We start from the raw sequence: 15565 nt of genomic DNA, 5'->3' as shown, positions 1-15565 counted from the left end.
ATTTAATACATTTAGTAGCCTGTCCCCACCTTGCCCACACAATGGTCTGGATGTCTCAGGGTTGGAGCCAACGGATCTCCCAGGATCACACGGTGAGAAGTTCTGCAACAAACAATTATAATCACTACAAAAAACACACAAAAAGGGGATGGGATGAGACTCCAATTTCATGCTTTCAACCCAGCAGGCAAAAACCACTTCAATTGACGTCATTACAACATCAATATCTTATTGTCAACACGTTGTAATGATGTCATTTAAAACCGCGTTGCCCATGGGGGATAGAGAGTGTAAAATAGGTGTTGGCATTGAGAGTGTTGACCATTGCTGTGTTCAATACAAGACTGACTTCATGCTGCAGTGGGCAGAAGTCACAACCCATTGTTGATCAGAGAGCCGCCGCAGAAATCCAGTGTAGTCCTGGAGGGACACCTGCAGGCGGACGTAACCAGACACCACAGGATCCTCATCGTTCACGATGTGGGCGTAACCAGACACCACAGGCTCCTCCCCTTTGACAATGTGGGTGTAACCAGACACCACAGCCTCCTCATTGTTGACGATGCGGGCGTAACCAGACACCACAGGCTCCTCCCCGTTGACGATGTGGGCGTAACCAGACACCACAGGCTCCTCCCTGTTGACGATGTGGGCGTTACCAGACACCACAGGCTCCTCCCCGTTGACGATGCGGGCGTAACCAGACACCACAGGCTCCTCCCCGTTGACGACGTGGGCGTAACCAGACACCACAGGCTCCTCCCCGTTGACGATGCGGGCGTAACCAGACACCACAGGCTCCTCCCCGTTGACGATGTGGGCGTAACCAGACACCACCGGCTCCTCCCCGTTGACGATGCGGGCGTAACCAGACACCACAGGCTCCTCCCCGTTGACGATGTGGGCGTTGCCAGACACCACAGGCCCCTCCCCGTTGACGATGTGGGCGTAACCAGACACCACCGGCTCCTCCCCGTTGACAATGTGGGCGTAACCAGACACCACAGCCTCCTCATTGTTGACGATGCGGGTGTAACCAGACAGAGCGGTATGAAGTCCTTCGTTAGTTGTCTGACAACACTTGGGTACTTGACTATCCTGGTTTAAATATATACCATGACAATCCCCAATCCCCAAGTCTACTGATATTAAAATAATACTTACTGTTTACATTACGTGACTATTTCAATACAGCAGCGTCATACAGTGATGTCATACAGTGATGTCATACAGTGATGTCATACAGTGATGTCATACAATGATGTCATACAGTGATGTTATACATCTCAACACGGAGACGTAGAGCCTACATATGGAAAGTTTAAGACTAAAATATAACTCGAGCTTAATGTCGGCCACACCAGCAAAGGCCAGGGAGAGGATCCACAGGGCGATAGATGTTTTCAGCTTGATGGAGACAGACTCACTGAGGGGCTTTTATACAGGAAGCACAGAGTTGCGGTCAGGATGTCTTATCTGGGCTCTGTGGGATCATGTACACGTTGCAGAGGGAGGCTGGCGTGAACTTTCCAATAGAATTGAGACACCCTCTTCCCTGACCTTGAAAGGGACAAGCCCTCTGACATACAGTATATGTCAACTTATGGACAAACTGTTGAGACATATCTCTGGAGTTATTACTGTTGAGACATATAACTGGAGTTATTACTGTCGAGACATATCACTGGAGTTATTACTGTTGAGACATATCACTGGTTATTACTGTTGAGAACATATCACTGGAGGTATTACTGTCGAGACATATCACTATAGTTATTACTGTCGAGACATATCACTGTTGAGAAATATCACTGGAGTTATTACTGTTGAGACATATCACTGGAGTTATTACTGTTGAGACATATCACTGGAGTTATTACTGGTGAGACATATCACTGGAGTTATTACTGTTGAGACATATCACTGGAGTTATTACTGTTGAGACATATCACTGGCGTTATTACTGTCGAGACATATCACTGGAGTTATTACTGTCGAGACATATCACTGGAGTTATTACAGTTGAGACATATCACTGGAGTTATCACTGTTGAGACATATCACTGGAGTTATTACTGTTGAGACATATCACTATAGTTATTACTGTCGAGACATATCACTGCTGAGAAATATCACTGGAGTTATTACTGTCGAGACATATCACTGGTTATTACTGTCGAGACATATCACTGGAGTTATTACTGTTGAGACATATCACTGGCGTAATTACTGTCGAGACATATCACTGGAGTTATTACTGTCGAGACATATCACTGGAGTTATTACTGTTGAGAACATATCACTGGAGTTATTACTGTCGAGACATATCACTGGAGTTATCACTGTTGAGACATATCACTGGAGTTATTACTGTTGAGACATATCACAGGTTATTACTGTCGAGACATTTCACTGGAGTTATTACTGTCGAGACATATCACTGGAGTTATTACTGTTGAGACATATCACTGGAGTTATTACTGTTGAGACATATCACTGGAGTTATTACTGTTGAGATATATCACTGGTTATTACTGTTGAGAACATATCACTGGAGTTATTACTGTTGAGACATATCACTGGAGTTATTACTGTTGAGATATATCACTGGTTATTACTGTTGAGAACATATCACTGGAGTTATTACTGTTGAGACATATAACTGGAGTTATCACTGTTGAGACATATCACTGGAGTTATTACTGTTGAGACATATCACTGGAGTTATTACTGGTGAGACATATCACTGGAGTTATTACTGTCGAGACATATCACTGGTTATTACTGTCGAGACATATCACTGGTTATTACTGCCGAGACATATCACTGGAGTTATTACTGTTGAGACATATCACTGGCGTAATTACTGTCGAGACATATCACTGGAGTTATTACTGTCGAGACATATCACTGGAGTTATTACTGTTGAGAACATATCACTGGAGTTATTACTGTCGAGACATATCACTGGAGTTATCACTGTTGAGACATATGACTGGAGTTATTACTGTTGAGACATATCACAGGTTATTACTGTCGAGACATTTCACTGGAGTTATTACTGTCGAGACATATCACTGGAGTTATTACCGTTGAGACATATCACTGGAGTTATCACTGTTGAGATGTTTCGTATTGCGTCAGATAACAACATTGACGAATACGCTGATTCGGTGTGCGAGTTCATTAGAACGTGCGTTGAAGATGTCGTTCCCATAGCAACGATTAAAACATTCCCTAACCAGAAACCGTGGATTGATGGCAGCATTCGTGTGGAACTGAAGGCGCGAACCACTGCTTTTAATCAGGGCAAAGTGTCTGGTGACATGACTGAATACAAACAGTGCAGCTATTCCCTCCGCAAGGCTATCAAACAAGCTAAGCGCGAGTACAGAGACAAAGTAGAATCTCAATTCAACGGCTCAGACACAAGAGGCATGTGGCAGGGTCTACAGTCAATCACGGACTACAGGAAGAAACCCAGCCCAGTCACGGACCAGGATGTCTTGCTCCCAGGCAGACTAAATAACTTTTTTGCCCGCTTTGAGGACAATACAGTGCCACTGACACAGCCTGCAACGAAAACATGCGGTCTCTCCTTCACTGCAGCCGAAGTGAGTAAGACATTTAGACGTGTTAACCCTCGCAAGGCTGCAGGCCCAGACGGCATCCCCAGCCGCGCCCTCAGAGCATGCGCAGACCAGCTGGCCGGTGTGTTTACGGACATATTCAATCAATCCCTATACCAGTCTGCTGTTCCCACATGCTTCAAGAGGGCCACCATTGTTCCTGTTCCCAAGAAAGCTAAGGTAACTGAGCTAAACGACTACCGCCCCGTAGCACTCACATCCGTCATCATGAAGTGCTTTGAGAGACTAGTCAAGGACCATATCATCTCCACCCTACCTGACACCCTAGACCCACTCCAATTTGCTTACCGCCCAAATAGGTCCACAGACGATGCAATCTCAACCACACTGCCCTAACCCATCTGGACAAGAGGAATACCTATGTGAGAATGCTGTTCATCGACTACAGCTCGGCATTCAACACCATAGTACCCTCCAAGCTCGTCATCAAGCTCGAGACCCTGGGTCTCGACCCCGCCCTGTGCAACTGGGTACTGGACTTCCTGACGGGCCGCCCCCAGGTGGTGAGGGTAGGCAACAACATCTCCTCCCCGCTGATCCTCAACACTGGGGCCCCACAAGGGTGCGTTCTGAGCCCTCTCCTGTACTCCCTGTTCACCCACGACTGCGTGGCCATGCACGCCTCCAACTCAATCATCAAGTTTGCGGACGACACAACAGTGGTAGGCTTGATTACCAATAACGACGAGACGGCCTACAGGGAGGAGGTGAGGGCCCTCGGAGTGTGGTGTCAGGAAAATAACCTCACACTCAACGTCAACAAAACTAAGGAGATGATTGTGGACTTCAGAAAACAGCAGAGGGAACACCCCCCTATCCACATCGATGGAACAGTAGTGGAGAGGGTAGCAAGTTTTAAGTTCCTCGGCATACACATCACAGACAAACTGAATTGGTCCCCTCACACAGACAGCATCGTGAGGAAGGCGCAGCAGCGCCTCTTCAACCTCAAGAGGAATTCGGCTTGTCACCAAAGGCACTCACAAACTTCTACAGATGAACAATCGAGAGCATCCTGGCGGGCTGTATCACCGCCTGGTATCGCAACTGCACCGCCCTCAACCGTAAGGCTCTCCAGAGGGTAGTGAGGTCTGCACAACGCATCACCGGGGGCAAACTACCTGCCCTCCAGGACACCTACACCACCCGATGCTACAGGAAGGCCATAAAGATCATCAAGGACATCAACCACCCGAGCCACTGCCTGTTCACCCCGCTGTCATCCAGAAGGCGAGGTCAGTACAGGTGCATCAAAGCTGGGACCGAGAGACTGAAAAACAGCTTCTATCTCAAGGCCATCAGACTGTTAAACAGCCACCACTAACATTGAGTGGCTACTGCCAACACACTGTCAATGACACTGACTCTACTCCAGCCACTTTAATCATGGGAATTGATGGGAAATGATGTAAATATATCACTAGCCACTTTAAACAATGCTACCTTATATAATGTTACTTACCCTACATTATTCATCTCATATGCATACGTAGATACTGTACTCTATATCATCGACTGCATCCTTATGTAATACATGTATCACTAGCCACTTTAACTACGCCACTTGGTTTACATACTCATCTCATATGTATATACTGTACTCGATATCATCTACTGTATCTTGCCTATGCTGCTCTGTACCATCACTCATTCATATATCCTTATGTACATATTCTTTATCCCCTTACACTGTGTATAAGACAGTAGTTTTTTTGGAATTGTTAGTTAGATTACTTGTTCGTTATTACTGCATTGTCGGAACTAGAAGCACAAGCATTTCGCTACACTCGCATTAACATCTGCTAACCATGTGTATGTGACAAATAAAATTTGATTTGATTTGATTTGTTGAGACATATCACTGGAGTTATTACTGTTGAGACATATCACTGGTTATTACTGTTGAGAACATATCACTGGCGTAATTACTGTCGAGACATATCACTATAGTTATTACTGTCGAGACATATCACTATAGTTATTACTGTCGAGACATATCACTGTTGAGAAATATCACTGGAGTTCTTATTCCTGATAACAACTGATTCCCAGTGCTCAGAATCCTTTGTCTGATGTTTCTGGACAGCTGTGGCTAGCTGAAAGAGATGGGTCTCATGGGACAGGCCACTAGCTGTGGCTAGCTGAAAGAGATGGGTCTCATGGGACAGGCCACTAGCTGTGGCTAGCTGAAAGAGATGGGTCTCATTGGACAGGCCACTAGCTGTGGCTAGCTGAAAGAGATGGGGCTCATGGGACAGGCCACTAGCTGTGGCTAGCTGAAAGAGATTGGGCTCATGGGACAGGCCACTAGCTGTGGCTAGCTGAAAGAGATGAGGCTCATGGGACAGGCCATTAGCTGTGGCTAGCTGAAAGAGATGGGGCTCATGGGACAGGCCACTAGCTGTGGCTAGCTGAAAGAGATGAGGCTCATGGGACAGGCCACTAGCTGTGGCCAAAGACAGTACTGTTGTTATTCCACTATACTGTATCTGTGATTATCTGATGAAAGTCAGTTCTAATAATTACAAAGATTTGGCATTATATACTTCAGTACTAACATTCACTGTGGTAAAGCACCTGCATACAATTATCCACCCCCTTTTCCCATAACGTTAAACATATGACTTGCGTGTTTTTGCCCATAGAGTATTATGTACCACTGATAAGCCAGTGTTACTCCACTCAAGGTCTCCAGTACATTGGGTGATTTCCCAGGACACCGTGGGCTACAGATACTGTATAGGATACATACATGATGTAAATTATCCATACATCACTATATTATACCATCACTATATTATACCATCACTATATTATACCATCATTATATTATACCATCATTATATTATAAATATAGTATACCATCACTATATTATATCACTACTACATTATACCATCACTATATTATACCATCACTATATTATACCATCACTACATTATACCATCACTATATTATATCATCACTATATTATACCATCACTATAGTATACCATCACTACATTATACCATCACTATATTATACCATCACTATATTATACCATCACTATATTATACCATCACTATATTATACCATCACTACATTATACCATCACTATATTATACCATCACTATATTATATCACTACTACATTATACCATCACTATATTATACCATCACTATATTATACCATCACTACATTATACCATCACTATATTATATCATCACTATATTATACCATCACTATATTATACCATCACTATATTATACCATCACTACATTATACCATCACTATATTATACCATCACTATAGTATACCATCACTACATTATACCATCACTATATTATACCATCACTATATTATACCATCACTATATTATACCATCACTATATTATACCATCACTACATTATACCATCACTATATTATACCATCATTATATTATAAATATATTATACCATCACCATATTATACCATCACTATATTATACCATCATTATATTATACCATCACTATATTATACCATCACTATATTATACCATCACTATATTATACCATCACTATATTATACCATCATTATATTATACCATCACTATATTATACCATCATTATATTATACCATCACTATATTATACCATCACTATATTATACCATCACTATATTATACCATCATTATATTATAAATATATTATACCATCACTATATTATACCATCACTATATTATACCATCACTACATTATACCATCACTATATTATACCATCACTATATTATACCATCACTATATTATACCATCACTACATTATACCATCATTATATTATAAATATATTATACCATCACTATATTATATCATCACTATATTATACCATCACTATATTATACCATCATTATATTATACCATCATTATATTATACCATCATTATATTATAAATATAGTATACCATCACTATATTATATCATCACTACATTATACCATCACTATATTATACCATCACTACATTATACCATCATTATATTATAAATATATTATACCATCACTATATTATATCATCACTATATTATACCATCACTATATTATACCATCATTATATTATACCATCATTATATTATACCATCATTATATTATAAATATATTATACCATCACTACATTATACCATCACTATATTATACCATCACTATATTATATCATCACTACATTATACCATCACTATATTATACCATCACTACATTATACCATCACTATATTATACCATCACTATATTATACCATCACTATATTATACCATCATTATATTATAAATATATTATACCATCACTACATTATACCATCACTATATTATACCATCACTACATTATACCATCACTATATTATACCATCACTATATTATACCATCACTATATTATACCATCATTATATTATACCATCATTATATTATAAATATAGTATACCATCACTATATTATATCATCACTACATTATACCATCACTATATTATACCATCACTACATTATACCATCACTATATTATACCATCACTATATTATACCATCACTATATTATACCATCATTATATTATAAATATATTATACCATCACTACATTATACCATCACTATATTATACCATCACTACATTATACCATCACTATATTATACCATCACTATATTATACCATCACTATATTATACCATCATTATATTATACCATCACTACATTATACCATCACTATATTATACCATCACTACATTATACCATCACTATATTATACCATCACTACATTATACCATCACTACATTATACCATCACTATATTATACCATCACTACATTATACCATCACTATATTATACCATCACTATATTATACCATCACTACATTATACCATCACTATATTATATCATTACTACATTATACCATCACTATATTATACCATCACTACATTATACCATCACTATATTATACCATCACTATATTATACCATCACTATATTATACCATCACTAAATTATACCATCACTATATTATACCATCACTATATTATACCATCACTACATTATACCATCACTATATTATACCATCACTATATTATATCATCACTACATTATACTCCTCCTTTTCACGCTGCGTGGTCCTGTTATGATGGGTTGTTCTGTCATGGTCGTCATAAAGAGGAGGCGCAGTGTGGTAAGCGTTGTAAGCGAACATACTTATTTAATAGAAGTACTGTAATCTACAGTACTCTACTCTACTCTATTGTACTTTACTGTAATATTCTTAAAGAGGAGACCAAGGCGCAGCGTTGTAAGCAAACATAACTCTTTAAAACTTCTTCTTCCTGGGGGGCAGTATTGAGTAGCTTGGATGAATAAGTTGCCCAAAGTAAACGGCCTGCTCCTCAGTCTCAATTGCTAATATATGCATATTATTATTAGTATTGGATAGAAAACACTCTAAAGTTTCTAAAACTGTTTGAATGATGTCTGTGAGTATAAAGGAACTCATATGGCAGGCAAAATCCTGAGGAGAAATCAAAACAGGAAGTGAGAAATCTGAGCTTTGTATGTATTCACCAGAGTCCCCAATGAAATCCCCTTGAGATATTAATGATGTTGCACTGCCTAGGGGTTCCACTAGATGTCAACCATCTATAGAAATGTGAATGAGACATCTACGTTGTTGTGGGAGTGAATGAGAGCAGAATCTATCAGGTGTCTGGCAGTCAACCATTTTCTGATCACGCTTATTCCTCATGGTACCCACTTGCGTTCCACGGCTCATGAAGACACAAAGGAATACTCCGGTTGGAACTTTATTGAAGCTATATGTTAAAAACATCCTAACGATTGATTCTGTACTTAGTTTGAAATGTTTCTTCGACTTGTAATATTATTTTTTGAAGTTTTTGTCCGATATAACGCTGACCAGAATGAGCGTTTGGATATGTATACCAAACGCTCTAACAAAAGAAGGTATTTGGACATAAATAACGGACATCATCGAACAAAACAAACATTTATTGTGGACCTGGGATTCCTGGAGTGCTTTCTGATGAAGATCATCAAAGGTAAGGGAATATTTATCATGTAATTTCTTGTTTATGTTGACGCCATCATTGCGGCTACTGTGACTTTTACTTCTGAGCGCCGTCTCAGATTATTGCATGGGTTTCTTTTTCCGTAAAGTTTTTTTGAAAATCTGACACAGCGGTTGCATTAAGGAGAGGTATCTCTATAATTCCATGTGTATAGCTTGTATTATCATCTACATTTATGATGAGTATTTCTGTTGAATGATGTGGCTATGCAAAATCACTGGATGTTTTGGGAACTAGTGAATGTTGATATCATGGATGGTCAGTCCTTGCATCCGGAGATGTATCTTTGTATTTGAGAGTGGTTACATTTCTCAAGCACCGTCCCCCCGCGTTTAACCAGATCAGTTAGCGGAGAGAACACTTTGTTATTCTGTTAACTGCTGATCGCTGCATTAACTATCAAAACCCACGTTTCAAGAAACACCAAGGAACAAATATGTTACTAGAAACTACTTTTAATTTTTTTTTATGGAGATGAAGTTGAAAACTTAGTTGGAGGCGATGGTCTGGTCGATGTAGGAGCGGAGCTCGGTGACGCGGGCGTACACTCCGGGCATAGTGGTGGTGCAGGTTCCACTGCCCCAGGACACAATACCAACCAGGGTCCAGGCACCAGCCTTCTCACAGACCAGGGGGCCACCAGAGTCACCCTGTAGGAACACAAAAAGGAGCACAGAAAGAGTTAAGAGTCTCTCTCTAGGGATGTATTTTTATGTTCAGATTTTGTGCTCGGCTGTTTCCAAAAAGTTAAGAACTCAGGAAACACCAAGCTTTTATTGATGCAATGACTGTTTAAGCCAGTGTAAATAACTGTGAAAGTTCAGATTGAACTATGCCATTAGTCAGATGGTGGTAGGTTCAGTGTCATGGCCTGTAAGTGCGTCAGGGAGGGTTTGTGTAGGCTAGCAAAAATCTGGGATTCTTCCAACTAGGAAGTCTGAAAACCCTGGCAATATTTTGGAAGTTTACCGGAATGTTCCAACCCTATGGTTTGTGTTACTCACCATGCAGGAAGAGGCACCATCGGCTCCAGCACAGATCATGAGGTCGGTGATCTTGGAGCCCCAGAACTTCTGGCACTGAGCCTTGGTCAGCAAGGGAAGAGCGGCCTGCTGCAGCAGGGCAGGGGTGTCAGCAGCTGGAACCAGAGGACACCAAGGGTCAGGTAACTCTTAGAAACCGGTCAGCCAATCACCATCTTTCTCACATCGTTAAGACTACTAGCGACTCAAGACTACACTGAAACCCAACTGAAACGTAATTTTTGAAACAGATTGAGCCAACCGAAACGTCATTTTTGAAACAGATTGAGCCAACCGAAACTTCATTTTTGAAACAGATTGAGCCAACCGAAACGTCATTTTTGAAATAGATTGAGCCAACTGAAACACCATTTTTCAAATAGATTGAGCCAACTGAAACGTCAATTTTCAAATACATTGAGCCAACTGAAATGGAAACTTTCAACTATACCAAACATACCGCTAGTCAAAAAAACTAACCAAGGTTTGTCTGACTTTACAATGAGACCTAGAAAAGCTGTAGTGATTATTGATTACCGTTGTAGCGGGTCAGACCCCAGCCGGAGGTCACACACGTCATGCCACCGGGGAAGTCATCGTTGGTCTCAGCAACGCACACGGGGGACACACGGGTTCCCAAGAGGGCGGGCGTGGCCAGCTTGATGAGGGTGATGTCATTGTTGATGGTGAAGCCGTTGTAATTGGGGTGCTTGAAGACCTAGTAAGGACACAAGGCGAAAACGTTTGAGATTTAGATTGAATGTTGATCCGCTGAGCAGATCATTATCGTTTGAGTTGATGTGACTTCAAAAGGTGGAACTTTTACTGATCTTTATCTTTACTTCAAAATAAAAGTCTAGATGTTCAAATTGTAGTAATATAGGGGACAGTGGGGATATATAGGGGACAATGGGGATATATAGGGGACAGTAGGGATATATAGGGGACAGTGGGGATATATAGGGGACAATGGGGATATATAGGGGACAGTAGTGATATATAGGGGACAGTGGGGATGGAAAGGTGGAACTTTTACTGATCTTTATCTTTACTTCAAAATAAAAGTCTAGATGTTCAAATTGTAGTAATATAGGGGACAGTGGGGATATATAGGGGACAATTGGGATATATAGGGGACAGTAGGGATATATAGGGGACAGTAGTGATATATAGGGGACAGTGGGGATGGAAAGGTGGAACTTTTACTGATCTTTATCTTTACTTCAAAATAAAAGTCTAGATGTTCAAATTGTAGTAATATAGGGGACAGTGGGGATATATAGGGGACAATTGGGATATATAGGGGACAGTAGGGATATATAGGGGACAGTGGGGATATATAGGGGACAGTAGGGATGGAAAGGTGGAACTTTTACTGATCTTTATCTTTACTTCAAAATAAAAGCCTAGATGTTCAAATTGTAGTAATATAGGGGACAGTGGGGATATATAGGGGACAATGGGGATATATAGGGAACAGTAGGGATGGAAAGGTGGAACTTTTACTGATCTTTATCTTTACTTCAAAATAAAAGCCTAGATGTTCAAATTGTAGTAATATAGGGGACAGTGGGGATATATAGGGGACAATGGGGATATATAGGGAACAGTAGGGATGGAAAGGTGGAACTTTTACTGATCTTTATCTTTACTTCAAAATAAAAGTCTAGATGTTCAAATTGTAGTAATATAGGAGACAGTGGGGATATATAGGGGACAGTGGGGATATATAGGGGACAGTGGGGATATATAGGGGACAGTGGGGATGGAAAGGTGGAACTTTTACTGATCTTTATCTTTACTTCAAAATAAAAGCCTAGATGTTCAAATTGTAGTAATAGTTGTGTGTGTGGTTGTTTACCTGGCCAACCTTGATGGTCTGGATGTTCTCAGCGTTGGACGAGCGATCGTGCTCTCCCAGGATCACACGGTGAGAGGTCCTGAAATAGTTTCACAAAAGAAACATAATTTAGCTACTTTAGCAATATGCTAGCCGGCTTTGAGCTAATTTGCATTAGCATTATCTCGTTTATATCTAGTTTTTAGTTAGTTAGCATTAGCCAGCTTTTAGCTAGTTAGCAATAGCTAGCTTTTAGCTAGTTAGTGTGAGCAATAGCTAGATTTTAGCTAGTTTTTTTAGCTAGTTAGCATGTTGCTACATTTATGAAGGTTATGGCTCAGCAGCCAGCACTCACTTCACGCTGCAGTGGGCAGCAGTCACAACCCAGTTCTCGTTGATCAGAGAGCCGCCGCAGAAGTGGAATCCAGTGTAGTCCTGGAGGGACACCTGCCAGGGCCAGGAGCCGGGCATAGCCTCCTCACCGTTGACGATGCGGGCGTAACCAGACACCACAGGCTGGATGGCGGGTTTACCACAGCCTAAAGACAGAGATTATGGGTCAGGGGTCAGGTTTGGCTGCTCTAACAGAGATTATAACAGTGACAGTTTCTGAATTCTATACAGTCTATACAGAATATAAATACAAATACATTTTTTACCCGATAAATAAATCAAATGAAGTTTGAAAAGAAAAGAACAACAATAAAAACCAGAATGACTAAAAAGCCAACCTAAGGTATCCTACAAGGTACCTTACAAGGTATTCTACAAGGTATCCAACAAGGTATCCTACAAGGTACCTTACAAGGTATTCTACAAGGTATCCAACAAGGTATCCTACAAGGTACCTTACAAGGTATTCTACAAGGTATCCAACAAGGTATCCTACAAGGTACCTTACAAGGTATTCTACAAGGTATCCAACAAGGTATCCTACAAGGTACCTTACAAGGTATTCTACAAGGTATCCAACAAGGTATCCTACAAGGTACCTTACAAGGTATTCTACAAGGTATTCTACAAGGTATCCTACAAGGTACCTTACAAGGTATTCTACAAGGTATCCAACAAGGTATCCTACAAGGTACCTTACAAGGTATTCTACAAGGTATTCTACAAGGTATCCTACAAGGTACCTTACAAGGTATTCTACAAGGTATCCAACAAGGTATCCTACAAGGTACCTTACAAGGTATTCTACAAGGTATCCAACAAGGTATCCTACAAGGTACCTTACAAGGTATTCTACAAGGTATCCAACAAGGTATCCTACAAGGTACCTTACAAGGTATTCTACAAGGTATCCAACAAGGTATCCTACAAGGTACCTTACAAGGTATTCTACAAGGTATCCAACAAGGTATCCTACAAGGTACCTTACAAGGTATTCTACAAGGTATCCAACAAGGTATCCTACAAGGTACCTTACAAGGTATTCTACAAGGTATCCAACAAGGTATCCTACAAGGTACCTTACAAGGTATTCTACAAGGTATCCAACAAGGTATCCTACAAGGTACCTTACAAGGTATTCTACAAGGTATCCAACAAGGTATCCTACAAGGTACCTTACAAGGTATTCTACAAGGTATCCAACAAGGTATCCAGTGGCATAAACATGGACATTTTCTCACCGTAGGCTGCGCCGGCGAAGGCAAGGCAGGAGAGGATCAGCAGACAGTTCATGTTTTCAGCGTGATGGAGTGAGGCACACAGCAGGGGTCTTTTATACAGGAACCACGGCTCTGACTCTGCATTCCCCTCCACCCCCTGTGTGTGTGTGTGTGTGTGTGTGTGTGTGTGTGTGTGTGTGTGTGTGTGTGTGTGTGTGTGTACCTCACCTGTCCCTATGCAGATAACAGGGGACATTTTCTCACACCGTTACAGAACATTATGGGGTTACGAAAAGGGCGTTTGTTGGAATATTTCTTGAAAATGACCAATGGAAAAAAAATGATGGAGACAATGTTGGCTTGTGGTAAATATTCCCCAAAGGAGAGCCTCACTCTCTCTGAAAGCATGATAGCTGTGTTACTTAGACAACTCATGAAGGGCGGCAGGTAGCCTAGCAGTTAGTGTTGGGCCAGTAACCTGCAGGTAGACTAGTGGTTAGAGTGTTGAGCCAGTAACCAGCAGTAGCCTAGCAGTTAGTGTTGAGCCAGTAACCAGCAGTAGCCTAGGAGTTAGTGTTGGGCCAGTAACCAGCAGTAGCCTAGCAGTTAGTGTTGGGCCAGTAACCAGCAGTAGCCTAGCAGTTAGTGTTGGGCCAGTAACCAGCAGTAGCCTAGCAGTTAGTGTTGGGCCAGTAACCAGCAGTAGCCTAGCAGTTAGAGTGTTGGGCCAGTAACCAGCAGTAGCCTAGCAGTTAGTGTTGGGCCAGTAACCAGCAGTAGCCTAGCAGTTAGAGTGTTGGGCCAGTAACCAGCAGTAGCCTAGCAGTTAGTAGTAACCACCTATCGTACTACTATGACTGACCCTGTAAAACAACACCTATCATACTACTATGACTGACACTGTAAAACAACACCTATCATACTACTATGACTGACCCTGTAAAACAACACCTATCATACTACTATGACTGACCCTGTAAAACAACACCTATGACTGACCCTGTAAAACAACACCTATCGTACTACTATGACTGACCCTGTAAAACAACACCTATCGTACTACTATGACTGACCCTGTTAAACAACACCTATCGTACTACTATGACTGACCCTGTAAAACAACACCTATCGTACTACTATGACTGACCCTGTAAAACTACACCTATCGTACTACTATGACTGACCCTGTAAAACAACACCTATCATACTACTATGACTGACCCTGTAAAACAACACCTATCATACTACTATGACTGACCCTGTAAAACAACACCTATCATACTACTATGACTGACCCTGTAAAACAACACCTATCGTACTACTATGACTGACCCTGTAAAACAACACCTATCGTATTACTATGACTGACACTGTAAAACA

General features: G+C 41.0%; 1 protein-coding gene across 1 annotated transcript; it reads right to left on the bottom strand.

Moving 5' to 3' along the window:
* Positions 1-10147: 10147 nt before the first annotated feature.
* On the bottom strand, positions 10148-14336 carry LOC109886150 (chymotrypsin A-like). Its single transcript, XM_031812619.1, has 6 exons — positions 14207-14336; positions 12928-13111; positions 12594-12672; positions 11270-11450; positions 10715-10848; positions 10148-10360 (listed from the first exon to the last, which is right to left on the bottom strand). Exons 1-6 carry the CDS (start codon positions 14256-14258, stop codon positions 10199-10201), a joined length of 792 nt encoding a protein of 263 aa, XP_031668479.1. The 5' UTR covers positions 14259-14336; the 3' UTR covers positions 10148-10198.
* Between the last annotated feature and the right edge of the window lie 1229 nt (positions 14337-15565).

This window comes from Oncorhynchus kisutch, unplaced genomic scaffold, assembly GCF_002021735.2.
Source record: "Oncorhynchus kisutch isolate 150728-3 unplaced genomic scaffold, Okis_V2 Okis03b-Okis08b_hom, whole genome shotgun sequence".
In the NCBI taxonomy this organism is placed as follows: Eukaryota; Metazoa; Chordata; class Actinopteri; order Salmoniformes; family Salmonidae; genus Oncorhynchus; species Oncorhynchus kisutch.
The sequence above is the reverse complement of the archived record's forward strand: the minus strand, read 5'-3'. Positions and strand labels throughout refer to the sequence as shown.

Excerpts from the sequence above, each read along its gene's own strand:
- LOC109886150 (XM_031812619.1), bottom strand. The coding sequence starts at position 14,258 with ATGAACTGTCTGCTGATCCTCTCCTGCCTTGCCTTCGCCGGCGCAGCC. Across the intron at positions 13,112-14,206 it reads CTTCGCCGGCGCAGCCTACG|GCTGTGGTAAACCCGCCATC; the intron begins GTGAGAAAATGT and ends CTCTGTCTTTAG. Across the intron at positions 12,673-12,927 it reads GCTGCCCACTGCAGCGTGAA|GACCTCTCACCGTGTGATCC; the intron begins GTGAGTGCTGGC and ends AAACTATTTCAG.